The sequence below is a fragment of the Lissotriton helveticus genome, chromosome 2_2 (genome assembly GCF_964261635.1).
Source record: "Lissotriton helveticus chromosome 2_2, aLisHel1.1, whole genome shotgun sequence".
NCBI classification, from domain to species: domain Eukaryota; kingdom Metazoa; phylum Chordata; class Amphibia; order Caudata; family Salamandridae; genus Lissotriton; species Lissotriton helveticus.
The window spans coordinates 158,276,710-158,300,339 of NC_136060.1; the positions used below are offsets into that span (position 1 = coordinate 158,276,710).

General features: G+C 45.5%; 1 protein-coding gene and 1 pseudogene across 2 annotated transcripts in view; both read left to right on the forward strand.

Moving 5' to 3' along the window:
* GUF1 (GTP binding elongation factor GUF1) overlaps positions 1 to 23,630 on the forward strand; it is a 313,519-nt gene that overhangs the window by 285,474 nt on the left and 4,415 nt on the right. For both annotated transcript variants that reach the window (XM_078678240.1, XM_078678239.1), the window contains exon 17: positions 11,637 to 11,673. In XM_078678240.1, the coding sequence (XP_078534366.1) occupies positions 11,637 to 11,673 (37 nt within the window). The remainder of the gene's footprint in view (positions 1 to 11,636; positions 11,674 to 23,630) is intronic.
* LOC144821945 (zinc finger protein 821 pseudogene) lies at positions 7,172 to 7,753 on the forward strand (annotated as a pseudogene).

Consider the following 23,630-nt stretch of genomic DNA (forward strand, 5'->3'; position numbering starts at 1 on the left):
GCCCACCCCCCTTACCAGCCCCCTTGAGGAACCCCCCCTTAGGGCTTTGGCGATCATGTCGCCATTGAGAACCCCGTCCCTATCTTTTATTCTGCCACTAAATGTGTATAAACTATATAATATGCCTGTCCCCACCTAATCTAGGTATCTAGACCTGAATTATAGACTTCACGCTGACCCGTGCTGCGGTAGGATATTCGCGAAAACGGGCGAATTGTTCTTCTTAATCAATTTTAGTAAAGTCATTGTGGACCTATGACTTTTTAAATCCCCCTCACTTGCACATTAAAAATTTTCACCTCACCTGCTGCTTAAGCGGGAATCGAGCCCCCTCGAGGCTCCCGGGTGATAACCAGCGCCATCTTGGATGTGGGGTTGAGCTGTCCACCAGTGAGCGCCATTTTCTTTTACGCTCTAGTGGCTGGCTGGCTGCTTTCGCTCGCCTATTTAGACAAGGCTATGCAAGCGCACAGCATGCGCAGCGTGCGTGTGCAGCGGACGCTCCGATGGCGCGCCAGAGGCAAGCCCGTCTGCGCCCGTCCGCGCTCCGGACGCGCCTAGTGCTAGCCATGCTGCCCAACTCCTTAGAGAACAAGGAAGGACAGCCTACTCAAGGGAACAGCTGCTGGAAATAGGTAATAGGGAAGTTAGGGGGCACAATCAGCATTTACCTGAAATAGGTCAGGCCAACAAGCCCCTGAACTGTGGGATGATTAATTGTAGATCCCATGTTAAGCACCATCCAGAAGTTTGCTGTATGATTGAAGATATGGATCTGGATGCTCTCTTTCTAACGGAGACCTGGACCAGCCTTGATTCCTCCATAGAAATGGGATTTGCCTGCTCGGGGGGATATAAAGTCTTTAATAAACCCAGGCTTGTGAGGAGGGGAGGAGGGGTAGGGGTTATTTTAAGGAGGACTGAAATTTCGTGCCACTAGTGATTGACGAAGTAAAAGGAATCGAAATCCTGGGCTTCTCAGTGCAAGAGGCCAAAGGTAGGCTGCTTACTGGAATGATCTGTTATAGACCCCCTGGGCAGGATACGCACTTCCCGGATTTTTGGGGATACCATCACTAACTTGAGCCTGACTCACTCTAGATTGGTGATAATGGGTGATTTCAATTTATGGGATAATGGTAGCCTGGGCAGCCACCTGAGAGACTTGTGGAACTCTTGTCTGAACCTCAACCTACATCAATTGGTTCAGCAACCCACTCATCAAGGGGGTCACGTGCTGGATCTCCTGTTTGCTTTAGAGACCGAGACAGAGGTAATAGAAGTATTGCCACAAATCTGGACGGATCACTATCTGGTCCATTTTAGGATCAGGGTCCCCAGCCCTAGGAACAATGATATCTGCCCAGTAGCATATAGAAGAGGAAGAGAATGGGCTAAACTGGGAAGGAACAACTCTCAGCCTTTCACAGATGTAAATCTCTTCTCCCCTTCCACCTCTGTAGAGGAGAACTATGAAATCTTTTGTAATCACATAGCCAGTACTTTGGACCCAGTAATCCCTGTAAAAAACCTCAAAAATAGGAAGAAAGGCACAGCTCCCTGTTACAATGAGGAATTAAAACTACTACGCTCGACATGTAAGAAAGCTGAGAGGAAATGGAGAAAGACCTATTCGGTACCAGATAAGATAGCCCTGAAATCTGTATTAGCCATGTATAAAAAGGCCCTTATTCAGTCCAAATCAAATTTCTATGCTAACTCCATCCTACATGCTTCTAACAGCACTAAAGCTCTGTTTCAAATTGTCAAGGAACTTTCTTGCCCAACAGGCGCAAGCAAGAAGGTAGCTGCCTCACAAGAATTGTGTGAGGAGATTGCTGCTCACTTTTAAGATAAAATTGTAAAAATTGTTGGAGATCTTCACCCTAAGAATACTAGCGATCCGGACAACTGTGCCCGGAGGCCAGATGAAATGGTCCAGGCGAACACCTCGTTGGGCAAATTCCCCGCCCTCACGGCCTATTCTTTTAACAACTTGGCCAATACTGTATCCTCTGGCTCCCCACTTGATCCTCTTCCACACAAAATCTGGAAGACTGTTGGCCAAGGACCTTTTCCTTGGTTGCAACAGATTTGCAGCCAATCCCTGGAAGCTGGAACTGTTCCAGAGGCATGGAAGCTAGCAGTAGTAACACCTCTGTTAAAAAAAAAACCTCACTAGACCCCAAGGCACCAGCAAATTTCAGACCCATCTCCCTTTTGCCTTATCCAATTAAAATCTTGGAAAAGGTAGTCAGCAAAAGCCTCTCTTGCTATCTGAAGGATAACCATCTGCTGGATAGGGACCAATTTGGGTTTCGCCCAGGTCACAGCACAGAGACTGCCTTGGCGACCGTATTAGACGAATGCGAGCTGACAATGGGAGTGACACCATTTTGGTGTTACTCGATATGTCAGCCGCATTTGATACGGTGAGCCATGCAATACTGTTGGGAAGGCTGGAGAGTATAGGGGTGTCAGGGCAGGCCTTAAAATGGTTAAGGTCCTACCTATCAGGAAGACAACAGATGGTGACTCTGACACCTTTTACCTCCAGTAAATCTCTAGTGCAATATGGGGTACCGCAGGGCTCCGCGATCAGCCCTGTCCTGTTTAACATCTACTTACAGCCCATGCTCCCCATAATTAAATCTTTTGGGATTGACCTGGTTAATTATGCCGACGACACTCAGTTGGTATTCTCCCTTGAGGGGAGACAAGCAGTATTGATGGATACATTCCAGGAGTGTATGCGGCAGACGGCTGGATGGCTTAGGAGTAATTCTTTACAATTTAATGGAGGGAAGACAGAGGTGGTCTATTGCCCTATGGCTAGACTGTCCCAACAGTTACCCCTGGAGTTCAGGCTTACACCGGAGGAGGAACCTTTGACTCCAGCTAAAACAGTGCGCAATCTAGGAGTCCTGGTGGACAGTAGCCTTCAAATGGAATCGCAGGCCAACAAAACTGTGGGGATTTGCCTTTCCCTGATGCGTATGCTACGTCATATCCTCCCACTACTCCCTAAAGATACGCGCGCCCTTGTAGCGAGGAATATAGTGCTTAGTAGGTTGGACTACTGCAACTCCCTGTACTTGGGAGCGCCGCAATACATACATCATTCAGGGGTTGCAGAGAGTCCAGTCCATGGCGGCAAAGATGGTGCTAAATAGACAACGCAGATCCTCCACAATGCTGGCTTTGAGAGACCTTCATTGGTTGCCCATTAAGGAAAGGGTACACTTCAAATCACTTTGTATTGCATTCAAAGCTGCGCACAACCTAGGTCCCGTCCCTCTACAAGAGAAATTTACCTGGTATAACCCCAAAAGGCTGCTCCGATCCTCTAGCACAGGCCTGCTGGCGACCACCAGATTTAGGCGTTCTAGGATGGGGGGGGAGGGCCTTCAGTGTGGCAGCCACCCAATTATGGAATGGGCTGCCGCAGAACATCAGACAAGCTAACTCCCTGATTGAGTTTAGAAAGAGCTTGAAAACCTGGCTCTTCTCCAGGACTGACCTTTAAGCCTGCTCCTACTGCTGATCTGGTTTGTGTTTAGGTCGACCTTTTTAAGTCTGAGCGCCAGGATACCCGTAGGGTGGCAGATGCGCTATATAAAAGCTTAATTTAATTCAATCTATGCGTCGGGAAAACCTATAGCTCATACATGCACATATGGATTCCAATGTTCCTATTAATCTACCCCTATGTGCTCTAAATAGCCATATAGTGGGTTTTCCCCCCTTTTTTCCCCCCTCTATTATTTTCCATATTAGTGTTTTTTTTTTATTGTACTATTATACCCTTCGTATCTCTCGGAGCTAGCACTATTAAGGGCAAAATATCTAGTGTTAAGCTTCTTTCATACTAACTAGAAAGCTATCAACTTCCTGTAGGGAGGTAAAATTATACGTTTTGTTCCTCCACACTACCTTTAATGCTGCAGGGAATTTCATCATAACCTGTGCTCCTTGACTTCTCAGGTCTGCCATACGGGACCCTAGCTTCTACTGCCTTTGTGCCGTGACTCTACCTACGTCTGAACGGATCAAGTATTTGGAGGAGTCAATCTGGAGGGATGGATCGACAAGAGCCCTACCTAGGATCTGCTCTTATACTGATTATGTATGAAAATTGTCCAGGATCTTCCTATGGGCATTCCTATCTGGATGTCGCCGAAAAGGATCTCCATGTGCCCGTTGGATCTCACTCTCGAGGTCGATATCTGGCCTATCTTTTAAGACACCTTCTCTCAGTAAATTACATATTAGGGATTTCACGTCTCCATTTTCTGCCCCTTCGGGAATTTTTAGAAATTTCAAATTATTCCTCCTAGCATGGATCTCCAGGCGTTCCATATCAAGTTGTAATGTCCTATTCTGAGCTTTGAGTTCGGATATAGTTTTGGAATGTGCTTGGGAAACCCTGGAAAGAATAGCGACTTCACCCTCCAACACCTCAGTCCTAGTGCAGATGTCATCCAACTCTCGAGGCTAGTACATTTCTCGGCAATCTCTCTGATTTCCTTCTGAAATCTCAAACTTCAGTAGTAATTTAGCCAGTAAGTCTTCACGAAGGGATCGAAAGAGGCTCTCCATACTGTTACTTTCGTGCTCTTTTGCTGTTGTACACCCGAAGAGCCTGCCACTGGGAGATTACAGGTAGAACTAGCCAAGGGCTGGGAGACGGGCTCCAAAGATGACTCTAATGCCGGCGGAGAAGTGGCACCTCCCTCTATATCCACCCCCAATACTGATGGAAGATCTCCTAAGCCAAGGTCGGTCTCGGGGTCAGATAGCAATGGGGCGTACTTATTTTGAAGTGCAACCGGTGCCTTAGGTTGGGAAATGGGGGACTTCTGCATTACTAGCTGCATTGCTGTCTGTTTACTCATTCCATCTAAGGAAGACACGGCTTTCTCCATTATTTTAAAGTAGGATTTAAGTGAAGGAGCAGGTTTTAGTGTAGAGGAGCTTTTTTTTTAATCTCTCCTATTTTACTTCTCTCTCTCTTCTCTCTCCTTTTCTAACGTGGAGTCAGAGGCACCAGACTCCCAGCTTAATCACCAGCGGAATATAACAACTCCTTTTCTGGTTGGGAGCGGAGGAGATATCTGCTCCTTGGTACTACAGGAGCTAGCTGAGCTTCTCCACCTACTTTTTCCACCTCCTCTCTAGCTGGTCTCCCCCCCCCCCCTCCGATCTTTTTTTTAGGCTGGGCGACTCTTCCTGTGTGTTGGGGGGGACCTGTTTGGGTACAATGTCTATTCCCTTACTCCCTGCTCGCTCTATCAGGCCAGGCCGTACCGCTATCCCAGCCGCCTCAGCCACCAATACAGTTTTGAAAATTACCCCGTCCGTAACACATATACCGGCAACACAGGACTGGTCTCTTTCCCCCCGTCTGATTCCAGACCGATACCAGCTCACCGCTGTCGTAGCGAGACTAGGATAGGCCCTCGCTGCTGCCGCCCGAATTCTGCACCACAGTCTGGCCCGGTTTGCACCGCACACGCCAAATCCACTCTCCCCAGCCTCGAGTTTCGTCATCCGCCCCCGTAGATGTTTGCGACCTTGCTCACACGCCTCTGGGTCCTAGTGCTCACCGGATACTCACAGGTCCCTGGGCTCAATCCCAGAAAGAGAAAAGAATGCCCTAACTAGCCCGCATTTAAATTTGATTAAAGGCTTTTTGAAACGGGCTCAGGCACATCGGCGTTCTCTGGCATCACCAACTCGGGACGGAGCTCTCACTGCCGGCGTTAGCCCGCTGCCATGTTCCCCGACCTCTATATATGTGCAATCTGTAAGAAAGTTGGTTGTTAAAAACTTTTAAAAAAAGAAGCAAATATGATAAATTAATTATAAAACAAATCAGACGACTCAACAACACCAAGCTGTAAAAGCCTGTAGCAATTAGCCAATAGATAATTTTCCAAATGACTGGGCAAACCTTTTATGGCACAAGATGATTCCTTGTCTCTCTTTTTTTTTTTTGCCCACCGCAATTTATTTGGCTAAGATAAACTTCCGCTGCTGTCCCGACAATGGACCTCGTGGCAATTATCTTCATTCGCGAATAACTAAGATATGTAGGCTTAGACGCCAGTCCGACCCAGTCCACCTCAATCGAACTACGATGAGTAAACAGGAGGATTCTAACTTGCAAAGTACCTGTGATCCAACGATGGTCGGTCCAATTGCTTACCTAATTGACAGTGTTGTAGCAAGAGCCTCCTGGCTAGGAAGCTGTTCACCACTTTCAGCTCTCCACCAGAAAGCAGCTTTTTGCAAGGTACGTCCTAACACAGAGAACCAAGAGGGGTGGCCCAGCCCCCTCCGGTGGCTGATGGGCGCGGACTGGCCAGTCCTTGGCCTGGGCGCGTCCTGCTCCACGGGGGTCGAGGCAGCGCTTGATGCGCGTTGACCACACCTTCTCCCTCGGCACCTGTGCAGAAAGCAGACAGTTGCACCCTGGGACTCCGAGTCAGGGGCGGTTTCTTTATTTGGGCATGGGGGCATTGCCCCCCTTTTTATTTTGCCCCTGGGCCCCATAAATGCTTTTGTGCAATTTATTTCCCTAGCGCCCAGCAGCGCACTGCTTGTTTTATTGCAGTACGGGCGAGTTTGCCTTTCAGTTTCAACAAGAGTGAGGGAGAACGTGGGAGGAGTGAGGGAGTCTCCGCCTGTTTCCCTTGTTTTCTATACCACCAATCTCCTACATTTTGGCGTTTATTTTACTTTAAAATACTTCGCAAGTTCACAACTTTATACTTAACGATCTTGTTAGCATAGCACCCATCCATGCGCTATGTCTGTGGAGTGCGCCTGTCCTGGTGGTGGTGCAGGCCGCGGGTGGAACTTTCACCCACCTTGGCTAAGAGCGGCTTTTCAATATCTCCTAAGCAGCCACCCAGTGCCTGATAATTGGTTAACGACCCCGTAGGATGACAATGAATCAAGACTACAACTTCCAGAATGCAGTAGCCTGTTGGAGAAAATCCTTGACTGTCCTATGGTCTTTCTGACGACATGGAGTCGTCCGTTTGTGCTGTGTGTGGTGCTCGATTCTCCAACCATTACACCTTCAAAAGTGAGGCCAGAAACCCGCACCCCACACACATGGACTCAGAATATCAGCGATGTTTCCAGTAGTTCGAATACCGACGGCATGAGTTTCAATGCTGTCTACCCTGCTGGAATCTTGCTTGTGTGCAATAACTGTATGGCATACAGGAAGTTAATAGAAAAACACACACACAGCATGCACAAAATGAGCAGTCCAGCGGCAGTATTAACCTGTATTTGTGAGGCTTCAGAGGCTAGAGTGAACAGCCAAATAAAGAAGGAGAGACAGTGAGGCCCCAGAAGAGAGGGAAGTGAAGAGCCAGAGGGACCGTGAAGCTAAAAGATTGCAGCGGATGCGAGAGACAGATAAGCAGCAAACTCGACGTCTTTAGCAAGACCACGGAGCTTATGATAGAAATATGCTAATGATACCTCAGAAAAACGCCAAGCCCGTCTCATCCAAGGCTGTGACACAAAACAGCTAACGCTGAGACTAGAAAAATTGCGCTTGATGCTGTGTGCGCAATTTGGGCAGGATCCCTCTGCTAAGGCAGCATTGCCCGCTTAGATGAAATAATTCTAAATTCCTGTCAGTGGTACGAACCTGGACAATCAGTTGCAGGGAAAAATGACCTTTGAAGAGCAGTCAAGTAATTTTATAAAGTTATTTATAAAGTCTATTTAATTTGCATTTCCATACAATATGATTAGGTTTGATTTCACCATAGCTAGTTAAAAACAAATGGTCCTTCTTACACATGGTTTTAGCTTTCTCCTGTGAGTGTTATCTTTATTTCTGTGCATGGATGTTGCAGCATGCTAAGTGATGACGGTATCCTCTCAGTGTATGAGATGTGCCATGATAAAGCCACTGCAAGCACCTAGTTTGCACATGATCTACACCTAGAACATATACAATGTCCAGATTGTTGCTGGGCCTTGGTCGAGGTCTTTGTTGAATGACTACATAAGAGGTGTAAACCAATGTGAAGTGTAGCTGGAGGTACTAGTCCAAACTTGGGCTGATAAACAGGCATGCCATTATGGGATTGCCCTTACAAGGGTGATCTAATGTATGAGGCATGGACAGAAAGTGCACACGTAATTTCAGAGTGGGACAGTTTTCTCTGTGTCTGGCTTGAGCCTGGACTTTCACAATTGCTTTAACATGCTTGCTTACTCAAATTTGATAGATAATGCACATTTTGCGCACTATTTTTTAAACGTTTTCCAGGGGGGAGAAGCCTCTGAACCCCCCTAATGACAGTTGGGCTCGCTCGCTACGTTCAGTCACCACAGGCCAATCATCCAGAACTTTTACACCTCACCACTTTCAACTGTCACCATCCGCCACTGCACACAGTCCCACCAGGGTGTTAGGGCAGAGAAGCAAGAAATGGCAGTGTTGCCGCACAAGAAGTGAAGGTGTTTTGCGCCATGGGGTCAAGGCAGCGCTTTATACTTGTTGACCACGCCTCCCCCTTGCACCCTGGGACTCAGCAGTTGAAGGAGCTAGTTCCCCCCCCCGACCCCCCCACCCCCCCGAGGCCTAGAGAGGAGATTTTTTTTTTTTAACAACAAATTTCATGGATTCTATAGTACCAAGTGGGCGAAACCCAATAAGCGGCATATAGGCACATGATGAATAATGGAAACAATGGGTAATGGAAATATCCTCTCCAGGAGGTCTGCAGAACATCAGACCTAACAACCCACCTTTCACCCCTCCCCCCCCTCCCCTCGCTTGAGAAGTGATACATAGTTGTACAATAAGGAGGTTAGTTCCGCATCCATAGCAAGCTAGCACATTAGATTGGCGAGTCATTGATAATCAATCGTTCAAGAGGGTCCTGATTCGCTGGTTGTGTTAAGAGAGACAGGTCAATTCCCCGGTATTTTGCCCACTTGGCCTGAATCTTCCCATGTTTTTTTGGGCAACCCCGTGCCTGAAACACCACCACTTCAGCCGACATACATTTATCGAAGGCCGATTTCCATGCTGCCACCCCGGGGGGAGAAGAGGCCTTCCAATGCTGCGCAATGTCTCGCTTGGCTAAAGTGAGGCCAAGGAATAGGAGGTGTCTCTTGTATCTGTTCTCCCCGATATCGTCTCTGCTGTGGAGAAGTGTCAGTCTAGGGTCTGCCGGGATGTCCCACGCCAACACGCCCCAAGCAGGACAGCACGCCCGACCAAAAGTGTTGCAGTGCTCCACAGCTCCAGATGGTGTGAAGAAACAACCCGTCATCAGAGTTACAACGGAGGCATGTGGAGGACTGTATAGCCCCCATCTTCCAGAGGAGAAGGCGAGTTTAGTAAATTCTGTGGAGGTAGACAGGAGCGCTTTTTCCTTTCCATCGCTTGAAGAGTTGCAGTCAATAACAAACGGTTAGTCATTACTGTGCTATGGGGAGCGCAATAACCGCTCAGGCGAAGATGGGAACTGGAAATTAAAGCTTGCATAAACCCTATGTCTAAAAGAACTTCATCTCTCAGCTAAATTCTACGTGCAATGCATACTTGCTGGATCATAATTTGTTCTGGGGATTTCAAATTCTTCCAAAGCCGGTTAAAAGCAGACTTTATCGCCATTTTTAATATCAAGTCTTTCACTGGTTTATCACTCAGTGCATCTCTCATGCGTCATGCACCATATGACTCTTGTAAAGCTCATACTTTGAACTGAGTGGCCTCCACCTCTCTGGGTTCAGGTTGCAGGTGGAGGTTTATGACTGCGTACAATTCAGAGCTATAAAGTTGATGCTGAAGGCAGCATGAGTTTCTCACTGTGTCTGTCAGTAGGACATAAAAACTTACAAACCACATGCACATCCAGTCCTTGGCTTCTCTACCGAGTGATAGTCACATTTCAGGAATAGGATCCTACCATAACATGGCTAAAAGACATTGCCATTGGCAAAACCAAGAGTTCTCGCATTGCAAAGACCTATTGGCTATGCCTCCAAACAGACCTGCCCCTTAGGTTCTGCTGCTAATGTGTGGCTTGCCACAGACTTTATTTATAACCACATCATACCACAAAATTCAACAGCACACCACATAATAAAACTCCACGACATACCACAACGCAAAATACCATCCCACATAATAACACTCCATAACACACAATCCCACTCCACATAATTCCATTACACCTCAATACCACATATTTACTATCACATAATTCCAAAGCACACGCTGCCACACAATTCCACTACCCAAATCTACTCCCTGCCACACAATTACACAACTAACTAATCCAATCCATAAATTACATTGCCATTTATAATGCCAATAGCTCTAACTCAAACAAATGCGAGACCTATTACATTACCAATGCTTATTCTCTTAGCTCAAGCTACACAGTATGTTAGCTTTTTACTAGAGCTCAAGTCGTCCACACACAAACACACTGAGTGAGCTTTTTTCAGCCCACTTAATGAAGTGCACACCATATGTTTACCATATGTTTACTTAGGGAGGACCTGAATGACTCTCTAATCCCCTCCTAATGTTTTTCAAGGTATTTTGCAGGTATGCATGTCCACTTTTTCACCTCTCCCTCGCATCCTGTAAGTGGTGAAAAAGATGAGGCAAGCTCATCTTAGTGTCACGAACCTGGGCAAGACAGCCCTGGTATTCAGTGCTCATGGAGATGTCAATCAGTTCCTACGAGAAGGTTACAGTCAGACCAGACCTTCTCACTCAGCATCAAGGTGATCTCTGACACCCAGATCACCTCTCTGGCAACTGTGTTCCGAGAGTTCAGCTACCTCAATCTTCCGGAAAAATGTTTGGGTATCCTGCGGGAAGTGTGATAGCCACAACTCGTGCCTGTTACAAGGCTAAGTGGAAATGGTCCATAAATCATTGCATTTCTACAGAGGCAGACTGCATTAAGGTTTCTGTGCAGGAGACTGGTTCTAACTTCCTACACCTGTACAAGGCAGGTCAGCAGTGGCGGCTCGCAGAGGGAGTGCTGCAGGGTGGTGGGGGAGGGGCAGGGTGGGGGGATAGTGGACTCGGACATACGATGGGCAGGAGTGAAGTAAGTGAATAAATAAATGAAACTATTTACCTTGTGCTCACTGCATCCCCGGCCCACAGCACTCACTCTGCGAGCCGCCACTGAGGTGAGAACTTCTACAAATAACATTTTCCATGTTTGTGCGTATGACCCACTTAGGTATTATTTTGCATTAAGTCAATATTACAATTTTCCACTCTTAACTCCATAACCTAGTCTATATTTTCCACCACAGCCTGTTAAATGGTTAGTTGCTGCGCAATAGTTATTTTGTACAGAATTTGATAAGTAATAAAAGAAATTAAATGAAATGCTCTAGACCATGGGAGCTCTTGCGCTAAAGCTCATGCATTGCAATATTGTGATATCATCTTGTGAACTTTAATAAAGAGTGGTGTGTTGAGTACAGCACTGTTAAAGTAGATAGCTAAACATTGCAGCATATTTTTTTGCGAGGTTTGTTTCTCACTGTCAACGAGAACGTTTTCACATAGAACAACAAATATGAATAGTAACATGGAATCATGCTTTGTTTTTTTGCAGAGTGAAAGCGTATCGAAAAAATGTCTTGGCAAAGTGTGTAAGTAATAGCTTTTAACATAGTATTACAAAAAGTGTTACGTTGATTATAGTAAACAAAACCTGTCATTTATTTTTTAGCTAGTTTACATAGCAATGCTTAAAGGAGCAGCCCGATGCTTTACACTTAACTTTTTTTATTTGAGCCGAACATAAGGTGCTCTACCTAGAACATGGTGGTGTGAGATATGTTTGAAACTGCTACATAAACTAGGTTGTAAAAGGAAGGGCAGAGTTAAGATATTACCCCATGCACAAGCTTTTTTTTTTTGAGATTGATACTTAATATATTAATAGTTTGAGGCACTGGGTATAATAGGGATTTGTCCAGAATCACAATCACACAAATTCTTTTGCCAAGTGCTGGAGCCCATAATCATAATGTATATCCTCCAAAGTGATTAGGATTGCAGTGCTTTCATCAACATTTCCAACACTTATGTTGGCATCCAGTAGGTTGCAAGATAAGATTTTCCTCGAAGGAAGACAGAGAGGATTTGTTTTGTAAAAATCAATACATAATTTTTAGTTTGAAGTTTGGTTTGCAATAGCACACCTTTTAAATGAAACAAGAGTAGTTATGGTTTCCCTAAGCAACAGAATTTATATGAAAGTTGTTGAAACTTGAACAAATATCGCATCTAGTTAAGTGTTGGGTTTTACATTTTCATTTCTTTGGGTCTGCCCACTTCACACCATTGCATTTTTGTGTTCTATCTCTTCCATCCATTGGCTTTAGACATGGTCAATTTCATCTTAGATTAGCCTGCAGGCTATTGGCTCTCTCACTCCTTTTGGACTGTTTCCGTGTCATTCTACTTTCCATGAAGTTCTTGCCTCCATTGCACGAGGGACTGTTTGCTTTTCGGCCTCTCCCTACTTACTACTGCTCTCCCACTCCTCCTCAGCCCCTGCTCTCTTATCATGTATTTGCTATAGGCCCACTGTGTGTTTTTCCTCTATGTTGGCCTAACTGCACGTAGTAGGCTGATTTTGCTTTGCACACATTACAAAGCACACTTATTTTTGTGCCACTCATTTGTTCGACAAATAGGTGGCACGCGTTTTTAGGGCTCGCGCTCTGCGTGTTGCACTGCGCAGCAGTGCTCGCGCAACGCGAGGCATTTAGTAATTGAAAAACGGGGTTTGTAAGCTACCCTCGTAGCCGCGAACAGAGGGAGCCAAGTTCTTTTTTGTGTTCACCGGGATCCATAGCTGCTAACCCTGTGAGACGTTGCTTCAGCTCACTGAACAGAGCTACCCTAGGAATCGCACACGCTCGTGCGTGTGCTTTTCCTTTTGTGGGCAGCTACTGGCCTTTGCATGCATCTTTTAATGAAAGACTGCACGCAATAGGCCACAGGCGGGCGCATTGCTCCGCCCATGGCCTATTGGTGTCTATTACGCGCTTGGTGCGCGTAATAGACACCAATAGGCCATGCTGTCACGTGTGTCGCAGTGGCGCGTGCACCACTCTCACCGCTCGCGGGCGTGTTAGCAGCAGAGGGGCTGCTTCAGACACTTGCTGATACAGTCACGCTCGTTATATCAAGAACCCTGAGGGTAAGGACAGCAAGCGTTGGCCTCCATTGATAAGGCAACTACTTTCTCAGCTATTAGAACATTCTGCTTTGGTACATTTCTCAAACAATCATGCGGTGTCCTGGATATCGGCTTTAACGGGTTGCCTGCCCCGGAACTCTTGAAAAATACATTTCTTTCACTGAGTGTATTATTCTAGCACGGGTCTGATCCCAAAATATGCACTGTCCAATCGCGTGGTGGAAGGGCATAAAGGGCAACACAAATCTGCCAGAGTTCACTGAATAGTGTGATACGAAACACAGGCCTTAGCGACCACCCTTTGTAATCAATAATCCACTTCTGCACAGCCTAGCCACACAGGGAGAGTATGGACATGTTTCCAACGGCACCTTAACACATGGAATGGTGTTTTCCTGTAGATGAGAGGGGAAATTAAAGTTTCTTCTAATGTCATGGGTCATTGGAGTGTGAGATGGGCCTCCAGTTCAATACATTACAAAGAGGCCCATTTGTTGTTTATCTGACTGAGGTATTCTCACCCCAGGAACAATCTGTCGCACACCTTGAAAGCCCCGTGAGCCCAATGGGTGTTGCGCGCCTGCATGCAACACAATTCGTCAGACTAATAAAAATAAAGAGACTGAAACCGCATAAATTGTTCCTCTAAAACAAACGACGTTGTTTCAACTTGGAGCTTTCAAGCAACACAGCATAAAGGCAGCACGAATAAACGTTGCCACTGCCGATAGTGCATACATTACAGCCACCGGACAGAACACGTTCGCACATTTCCACTGCTACCAAGTTAATGGTGTTCCAGCTCCTTGGGAACATTCCCCCCTCGCACCTCAGGGTGAGCATAAGAGCTCTGCCCCATGCACATTCCTGCCACTGCAGTTCAGGCGCCCATCACAATAAGTCATTACGAGTTTCCAGCGGCCAGTCTGCGGTCTGGTTGGTTCACATACCTCTAATGCGTTTCCTCAACAAGAAAGACACCGTTTTAGAGCCTGCAGTGAAATGTCAGGTGAAATAAAAGCTCTATTTCATTCCAAGTGCGTAATTTCTAATTAAGGATTTACAGTAAACCAGCGTTTATCCAGAGTGCCTCTACTTCTGGCATGGCTCAGGGTCTTCAGGAAGTTAATTTGACAGCGTGGTTGTATATAGAGGCCTTTCATCTCTACACGTCATCCCTTACAGAGGGGCTTCATATTGAATGGTTCACCTTTAAAAGTGTATCCCTTCAGGGAGAGGCCAGTCATGGAATGGTTGCGGTTGTAAACGCTGATCTCATCTTGCCCTTAAATATGATTGCTGCAAAGACAGTGATTAGTAGCAAGGAAATACATCACACCCTCGATCCTTCAAGTTGACCTTCCTGCAGAGAAGCCATAGATTAAATGGGCAAAGAGACTGGACTGAATCTATACCCTTATACTACCTACCTCCTGAAAGATATTCCTGAGCTACAATAACAAGAATGTAATTGGCATCGAGATTTAGGAAGCCCACGCTAAGGGCTAGGCCTCTCCTTACAGGGCAAGGATTGAACTGATATAGAGAATGACCTGCAGCCGGTTACATCTGTATACATTAGTTAGAGGGGGCACCTCTTAAGCCACTGGAATCCGCTCTCCCAAGAGTTATGGTCCAACTAGAGGCAAAGGATTGAATGGAAATGTGGCAGAACCACCTATTTTGGCGGAACATCCCAGGCAGAGACCAAGAAGTGAACATGCATGGAGACTGACTTTTCCTCATTACTATTAGCAGGTCTGGTGGCTTAGGGGACTAACACTTCCACTGTAGAGGCCTGTGCCGACCTCATGGCCACAGGTTCAAATCCTGGCGGGTCCCCTCAGCCTTTCATCCTTCTGAGGCTGATAATATGAGTACCATTGAGTTAGGTAACAATAAACCTCTGCTATTCAGCATCATGATACCCTTCTGGGTGAACGTGCACTTTACAAAAACATGTTATGTTATACACATGTTACTCCAGATGAAGCGTTGCCTAAGAGCAACTAAAAAATAAATCCTCTAGTAGGTCTGTGGTATTTTTAAAACAAGCATTTGCAATGCAATAGGTCTCGCATTACTAAAGTTTTAGCTATTCGTCTTATATTATTTAGCAATGACAATAGCTCAAACTTTAATAATGCGAGACCTATTGCATTGCAAATGCTTGTTGTTATTTAGCTCTTATGCTGGGCTACAGACAGAACATTTCGTGCAATGTAAAAAATACATGGTGCTCTGTTTTCTCTGTGGTCGGACACTAACACCGAGACACAATAGACAAATCCAGCTGCTGTTTTGAACATGCAACTCTTATCATATAGACCAGTTTTTGTCTTTTATGGAAACAGATTCATGCAGAGCAAAGGTCTGGAGACGAGAGAGAGCTCCGCTACCATGAGCTGTAGAAAAATTACTTATGTATACCCGGTATGGGGCCCCCCTACTAATAATAGAGATCTGTAATATAAAACTGTTTCTATTATTAAGGTAGATTTAGGCAGACCTGTCTTTCAATATAACAGGGTTTTTTTTATTGTGTATAGTCTGCTGACTATTCTAACCACATTTTTGGCTTGCATATGTCTTCTTATTGCAGCACAGGCATTGTAAAATAGAGCATGATCGTTTCAAATAAATAGTATAAGCTTTTCTTGTGTCTCTTTTTTGTTGATTGAGGATATGCATGAGTGAGAGAACGAAAGGTGGCCTGCTACCCCAATCGGGTCTAGAGTGTTGTGTTCTGGGGAGCCAAATAACTTGTTTCCCCGGAAAGGATAGGAGGGCAAGTAAGACAATATTAGCTAGTCTGGATTGTTGTCCAGAGGTACTGGTGTGGTATGGTGACTCAATTTCTACCTACTGACGTTTTATTGTCTCAGGCATAGTTCTGTTTCTAAGCAGAATCCCTGCAACACTCTCTCTCCCACTCCAGTTTTAACATGAACTCTAATGTTGTGAATTCCAACACCACTCATGGCATAATGCTAGTGTGGTTTTCCTGGGTCTCTTGAAGGTATCTACATCTTTCTTACCTGGACTCTGTTTATAATCTTGGTGTACAGGGATTTAGACCAGTTATAGGTGCCCATCTATCTATCAAAGAGAGGGTATATCTGGCACAGGTCTAAATGGCTAATTGCATTCCTAGTCGTTATAGAGGGAGGTTTGACGAATCTGCCTCTTACTTGGCCTCTCAATAATGGGAAAACTTTGCAAACTTTGTTTGTCGTTTTTGTCATTCATTTGCTCTGTTAAAAAGGACTATCTTTTGCATGGTTTACCCCTAAACTATTTGCTTTGACTAATTTTGTTTGCTGTAGAACTCTGTGCACTTTACTCTTTCTAACCAATGGTAAAGTTCCTGAACTCCACCTTTCAACATGTTGAAATTGGCATACCCCTAATTGGTATATTTATATTACCTATAAGTCTCCAGTTGATGGTACAAAAGTATACCCAGGGTCTGAAAGCTAAACGTCACAAGTAGACTGCAGCACCCATTGTGACTCTGACTCCGTACCCCTCCGCTCTCCCTCTCACCACTCCCCCTCTTGAATTTAGCCTTCCACCAGTGCAACTAAAAAACAATGCATCTTGGACTATCTTCCACCCTGTGACCGATCTCGAAGAATTTAACATCATCGCCAAATGTAATCTGTCCTCACACACCAAAGACCCTATCCCCTCTAGCCTTATCCATAATCTCAACCACATTATTGCCCCGTACTGGTACAATATCATAAACACACCCATCTCCACAGGCTGCATCCCAGACTCACTTCAACTCGGTCAAATCACGCCTATCCCTAAAAATCCCACCACAGACCCGAATAACCTCCGCCCTATATCTAACCTTCCACTCATCTCCAAAGCCCTGGAAAAATGTGCCTTGCTTCAATTAGATAAACACATTAACAATTTCAACCTTCTAGACCCCCTGCAATCCGGCTTTAGAAAAGGCTGCAGCGCTGAAACCTCCATGCTAAACATAATCAATGACATCCACTCCTCTCTTGATAAGGGTGAATCCTACCTACTCATTTTGCTTGACCTTTCGGCTGCCTTTGATACAGTCAACCACAACTCCCTACTCAATTCACGTAAGTCCCGCTTTGGCCTTAATGGTTAGGTCCTTAAATGGATTTTCTCAGTCACAGAACACAACAAATAAAAATGAACAACTGTCTATCGGACCCCTCTCTGGTGTCCCTTGGCGTTCCCCAAGGCTCTGATCTCTCCCCCTCTCTCTTTAACCTCTTTATAGAACCTCTTACTTGCATTCTGAAACAAGCTGGAATCAACTACCACCTCTATGCTGACGACACCCAACTATACTATAAGATTAGGTCCCACTCTGCTGTGCTTCATCTTAACCATACCTTCAACAAAATCCAACACTGCTTCCACTCTAACCATCTCAAACTTAATCCTAAGAAAACTGAAATCATCCTCTTCTCCCCTAAAAACAACCAACTCCACAACCAAACCTGGATCTCTGATCTTAATGCTCTCAACTGCTCGCTCTGTTTGTCCAATTCAGTGAAATCACTCAGTATTACCATTGACAAAAATCTTACCCTTAATGACCACATAAAAAAATCGGCTAAAGGAGCACTTTTCACTCTCCGTCACCTGAAGAAAATCAAACCTTTCATCCCACCCGAAGACTTCAAATGGGTCGTTCAATCGCTGGTACTCTCTAAAATCGACTATGGTATCGCCATCCTCACAGGAACCCCCAAAGTCCACCTAGCCCCTCTCAGATCTGTGCTCCACCTTGCAGCCAGGCTCATCACTGACTATAAACGCTTTGACCACATCTCCCCAGCCCTGAAGGCTCTTAACTGGCTTCCTGTTGAAGTTAGGTCCTCCTACAAGACAGCATGCATCACACATAAAGCCCTACACCAGAATGTACCTCACAAATAAACTAAAAAAAGCAGTGAATCCAGAATGATGAGGAGCACTAACACTTTCCTCCTCGCCCCTCGCCCCCCCCCCCCGCCTCCTTATTCAAAAAGAAAACCACTCAATCTCGGGCCTTCTTTGGAAACGCACCGTTCTATTTATTAGTCTTCAATTGGAGTGTATGTATTTACTTATCGTTATATTGTACCCTAGAATGTTTTCTGTATTTTGTGTCTTTGCACAATAGAGTGTTGTTTTTTTATCACGTTTATACTGTACCCTTGAACAACTCCTGTAACCCTGTCTTTGCACATGTAAAGCGCTCCGATACCCCCGGGTCTAGCCAGCGCTATATAAAACCTTTCAAATAAATAAATATATTAATGGTGCCATCCACCACAGTGACAGTGTAAGCATGACAGCAGACCTGCTATGTGTAGCCTTGGTGTGCAGTTTTAAAGTTGCAAATATAACCTGTCAAAATAACCCCTTTTGACATGCCTAAAATTTCCAATTAAATATTAATACGTAATCCTGAGGTGGGCCATATGCCCATAAGGCAGAGTGCATCGTATTTTAAAATAAGACATGTAAAAGTGTAATGTTAAATATGTCCTTACAGTGAAAAAGCCCCCAATTCTATTTTTACTGTAATAGGGTTGGCTGATCCTTAGGCAAGCATTGGGATACAATATTACATTTAATCATGTTATTTCTGGTTAAGCAATAGCTACAAAATTAATTCCTGGACTTTTAGAAATATTTATTACAAGTCCAATTAACTGATGAAGTCAGATTTGCAATAACTATTTTGGAGAAGATACTTTTAGAAACTTTCCTTTTCCCTGCCTAAAGCCAATTTGCTAAGGCCAATTTGCATGAGGGTAAACTCACCTGGCAGCTAAACCCCCTTGACAAATGAGGAAACTGCTCCCAGAGCTTAAGAAAGAAAGGCTTGTGTAAGGGGGAGGTGTTTCTGTTCTTCTGGCAGGATGACCATCTGGGCTGTTCCCAGGAACTTGATGAACTTCAACGAGGCTTACCCTTTCCCAGGAAAATGTCAACTGACACCTGGGCAGCACACTTTCTGTTCCCCTAGTCAGCCAGGCACCAATGTCAGTGAGAGAGGAGCACTTCCAAAACTGGTTTAGAGTGACCTCAGAGGAGGGGTTGCTCCTTACCATGACGACGCCTATAGGGTCAGGACAGGAGGTCTGCACAGGAGAAGAAACGTTCTGCAATCTTGAGTTTAGATATAGAGGAGCACACTTGGATTGTTTAAAGTAGGGCATTCAGGGAATGCTGAAGAAGTTGGTAGGCTCACCCCTGGAAACTTTTACCCCATTGGTTAGGGAGTGGCCAGGAATATACACCAGAGGAATGTGCCAGGAATAAATGTGGCATCCCCAGGTCCCTCCTCTAAACACTTTCTGGACTGTGGAAGAGCAGAAGAGGACTGGACCTGCTCTCCTTCTTGTACTGAGTAAAAAGAAGTGGACTCCAAGGGTCACAAGGCTGACTTCCTGCTCAAGCTACAAATAACTCAACAAGCGCCCTTTCCTACAACTGCCCAGCTTACCAGTTCCAACTGGACCTGCACTGTTTAACATCACATCAGAGGTTCCAGGAGCAGAGGTGGACACACTCTCCAAATATTTTACCTATGAATTCTGCTTTAAAACATTCTTCTGGAAAGCTCCTGAGTAAACAGTCTATACTGCTATCGCTGCCTGCCCCCAGGTAATTCATCCAGTAACTTGAACAGTGGTGGGTCCCGAGAGGTATAAGTAATTGCAAGTGCAACTCAATCAGATGCTGCTTACACCATACTCTGCTTATTGTCCACATTTCTAGTACACATTGCCAAAGAGAAAAAAGATCAAATAAGGGCATTTATATTACCAGATCCTCTGACCTCACACGCCAAAGCTGTGGAGCTCAAACACCTTGCTTCCTCTTAGTGCACACTACATCCACCATCTCTGTCTATCAACAAGATTGAACAATGTTTAATCTGCAAATACTGTGCATAAGTAGCAGGTCTTTAAGTTGTTACTGCCAAGTTTTGGAACTGTTTGCTTATTACAATTCATCTTACACACAATCATGCCTTCTTTAGGGAACATTTAAAAATGTGGCTCGTCCCCACCTGTATCTCGCCTTCATATGCGTTGGTGTTTGTGTTCAATAGAGTGAGACACCTTTTGGTACCTGAGCACATTACAAATGGCATTTGCATCCCAGTTTGTGAACTGCAAATATAATCCGAACACCACATTCCATCAGTACTCAGAAGTTGATGAAAATTAAGGAACAAAGTCTTACCATGTTGTTTTATGACTAGGTAGTGCCTGCAAGATGTTGTTGTTCTGTTAGGTCTCAGTGCTCGGCCCCTCCCGCCCCACAAGCATAAATGGTCACCTGGCATCGGAAGCGCAGCGAACGGGCGCAGCGGGCGCGCCGGCAGCGCGCCGAAGGCTCGCCAAAGGCGAGCCCGTCTGCGCCCGTCCGCGCCAGCTCCGTGCCTAGGGCCAGCCATGCTGCTGCTCCCACTCCTTCCCGTTGTCATCCTTGCAGCTCCAATTTTACATGTAATAATTGCTCCTTTGCTCTTACCACCTCCCCTGCTCCCACCATAAAGCCTTCCACCCTGGCTACACGAACCCTCATGGCTGGCCTATTAAACTGCCGCTCTTTGCCATGCCACTCGAGCGACATTTGGATACTATTATCATCCACATCCTGGGATTTACTTTTTCTCACCGAGACCTGGATTAAAGATACATCCAACCCAGACATAGCCTTAGCTATCCCCCCGGGCTATCGCTTCATAGGAATTAGCCGCGAGGGTTCGAAACAAGGCGGCGGCATAGCCGTTATTTTACGGGAACATTTTACCATTACCTCTAGGAAAACTCCAAACTTAGAGCCTATAGAGGCTCTGTATTTTTCCATCACCGAGTCATCTGCTGCCATATTTTCAGGACTGTTGGTGTATAATCCTCCACGCTCCCATCAGTCGGCACTCACCTCGCTAATAGCCACCACGGCTGACCTCTCTTTAAAGCATTCCGACTTCATTGTTTTGGGAGATTTTAATCATCATGTGGATTCACATGATTGTATTCCTGCTAAAAATCTTCTTGACGCTATGCAAGGCCTGAACCTATCCCAAAGGGTGAGTGGCCCGACCCATTCTGCAGGCCACACCCTCGATCTGATTTTTTCAAATCTATCTGACCTTAAAGTCCTTCCGTCTGTGCCCCTCACGTGGACTGATCATTATTTAATCCCGTTTGAGGTGTCCATGTCCAAGTCACCTAGGATAGAAACTCTTTGCAGGGACAAGGGAAGAAATTGGCACAAAGTTACCTGCTCTGCTTTGGAACAGGGATTTAAATGCACTCTGGCTTCTCCAGTTAATGATCTTAATAAACGTGTGGCTACTCTTAATAAAGATCTTCTTGATGCTATCGAGCAAATTGCCCCCCTGAAAAACCTCTCCTCTTTAAGATCTAAACCTTCGGCCCCTTGGTTCACTCAGTTATTGCGAGATAACAGAAGCCATTGTAAGAAGCTGGAGCGTAGTTGGCGCCGTGGATATGACCCGGAGGCTAAAGCCCGCTATAGATCGGCTCTAAAAGAATTTCATAAATTGAAACGTACGACCATGAAAGAGTACTTTGCAGATAAAATTAAAAGTGCAGAAAATTCTACGAAGATCCTCTTCAATATTGTTAAGGAATTCGCTAATCCCTCTACACTGGAATCCCCAATTATTCCAACCCATTCACTCAGTGAAGGACTATCCGACTTTTTTTATGAAAAGATTAATAACATCACTGTAAACTTCCAGCACATTTCTTACGCTATACAGCCAGCTCAGGTCAGTAACTGTGCGGCAGCGTTCACTTCATTTCAGCCACTCTTGGAAGACCATGCTTTGACTCTGTATCTGAAATGTAAATCTGGCTCTCCCTTGGACCCTGCCCCTGCCCTTGTTTTGAGTGACCTAGCACCGATACTGATTAAGCCCTTGGTAGATATCTGGAACTCTTCTTTGCAGTTGGGTCTTTTTCCTTCTGTATGGAAACAGGCACTGTTGATACCTATTCTAAAAAAAACTGGCGCTGACCCACTATGCTTTAACAACTACCGCCCCATTTCACTGCTCCCCAAGCCCGCAAAAGTGCTGGAGAAAACGGTACAGGAGCAGCTGTCTGAATATCTAGAAGTTAACCATCTCCTCCATGATACACAGTCAGGATTTAGGCCTGATTTTAGCACAGAATCAGCATTGCTGGAAGTGTCTGAATCTATTCGCGAGTGTGTGGATAGGGGCGAGGAGGCCATGTTGGTCCTCCTCGACCTATCCGCAGCATTCGACACCATCTCACATGACACTCTACTGATTCGCTTACAGGAGGTGGGTGTAGGAGGAACTCCCCTGTCTTGGGTGAAATCTTTCTTGTCTGACAGATTTCAACAGGTCTCCCTTGGACCCTTTGTTTCCTCCAAGAAACCATTGAGATGGGGGGTACCGCAGGGATCTGCCCTCAGTCCCCTTTTATTTAATGTATACCTAAGGCCATTGGCGGAGTTAGTTGAGGCATGGGGCGTCAGAGTGATCTCTTATGCTGATGATACTCAGCTTGTGTTCTCTTTTAGGGATCACTCTGACAGCGCCATGGCTCACTTCCGCCACTGTCTGGTTAACATCGCCTCATGGATGTCCACCAACAATTTAAAATTGAATACCGACAAGACTGAGGTGCTATTTTTTAATCAAAAATCTCCTATCCCCTCTAACATTTGGTGGCCCTCTCAACTCAATCCCCCCCCTGTACCTGTGCAAGCTGCTCGCAACTTGGGTTTCCAATTTGACACAGCACTGTCCTGTAAAACCCAAATCATTAAGGTCTCATCAGCCTGTTTTGGTAAACTCCGAATGATTAAAAAAATCATTCCTTTCATACCTCTCGAGTCCCGCAGAGCAGTTGTACATGCTCTAATTACATCCCACCTGGATTATTCCAACAGCCTCTATGTTGGCGCCCCTGCATATCTCATTAATCGGCTGCAACTTCCGCAGCCCGGCTGATCTGCAACATCCCTTATCGCCACTCGATCTCACCCTACCTGGCCAAACTCCATTGGCTACCTGTGAAATATCGCATTCAGTTCAAGGCCTTAGTCCTTGCCTTTAGAGCTCTTAATGACCGTGGCCCGGCATTTTTAAGGCATAGAATCAGGCGATCTCTTGCCACGAGGGATTTAAGATCCAACCATCTTGGACTCATGTTCTGCCCTCGCTTTCGTCTGACCCGAACAGGCGGTAGAGCATTCGTCGTGGGCACTTCTAGATTGTGGAATGCCCTTCCAGTAGAACTCAGACTCCTCTCATCCGAGGTTGCTTTTCGCAGGAAACTCAAAACCTGGTTTTTCTCTCAGATCTAGCCTGCTGGTACTCTCTGCGGTACC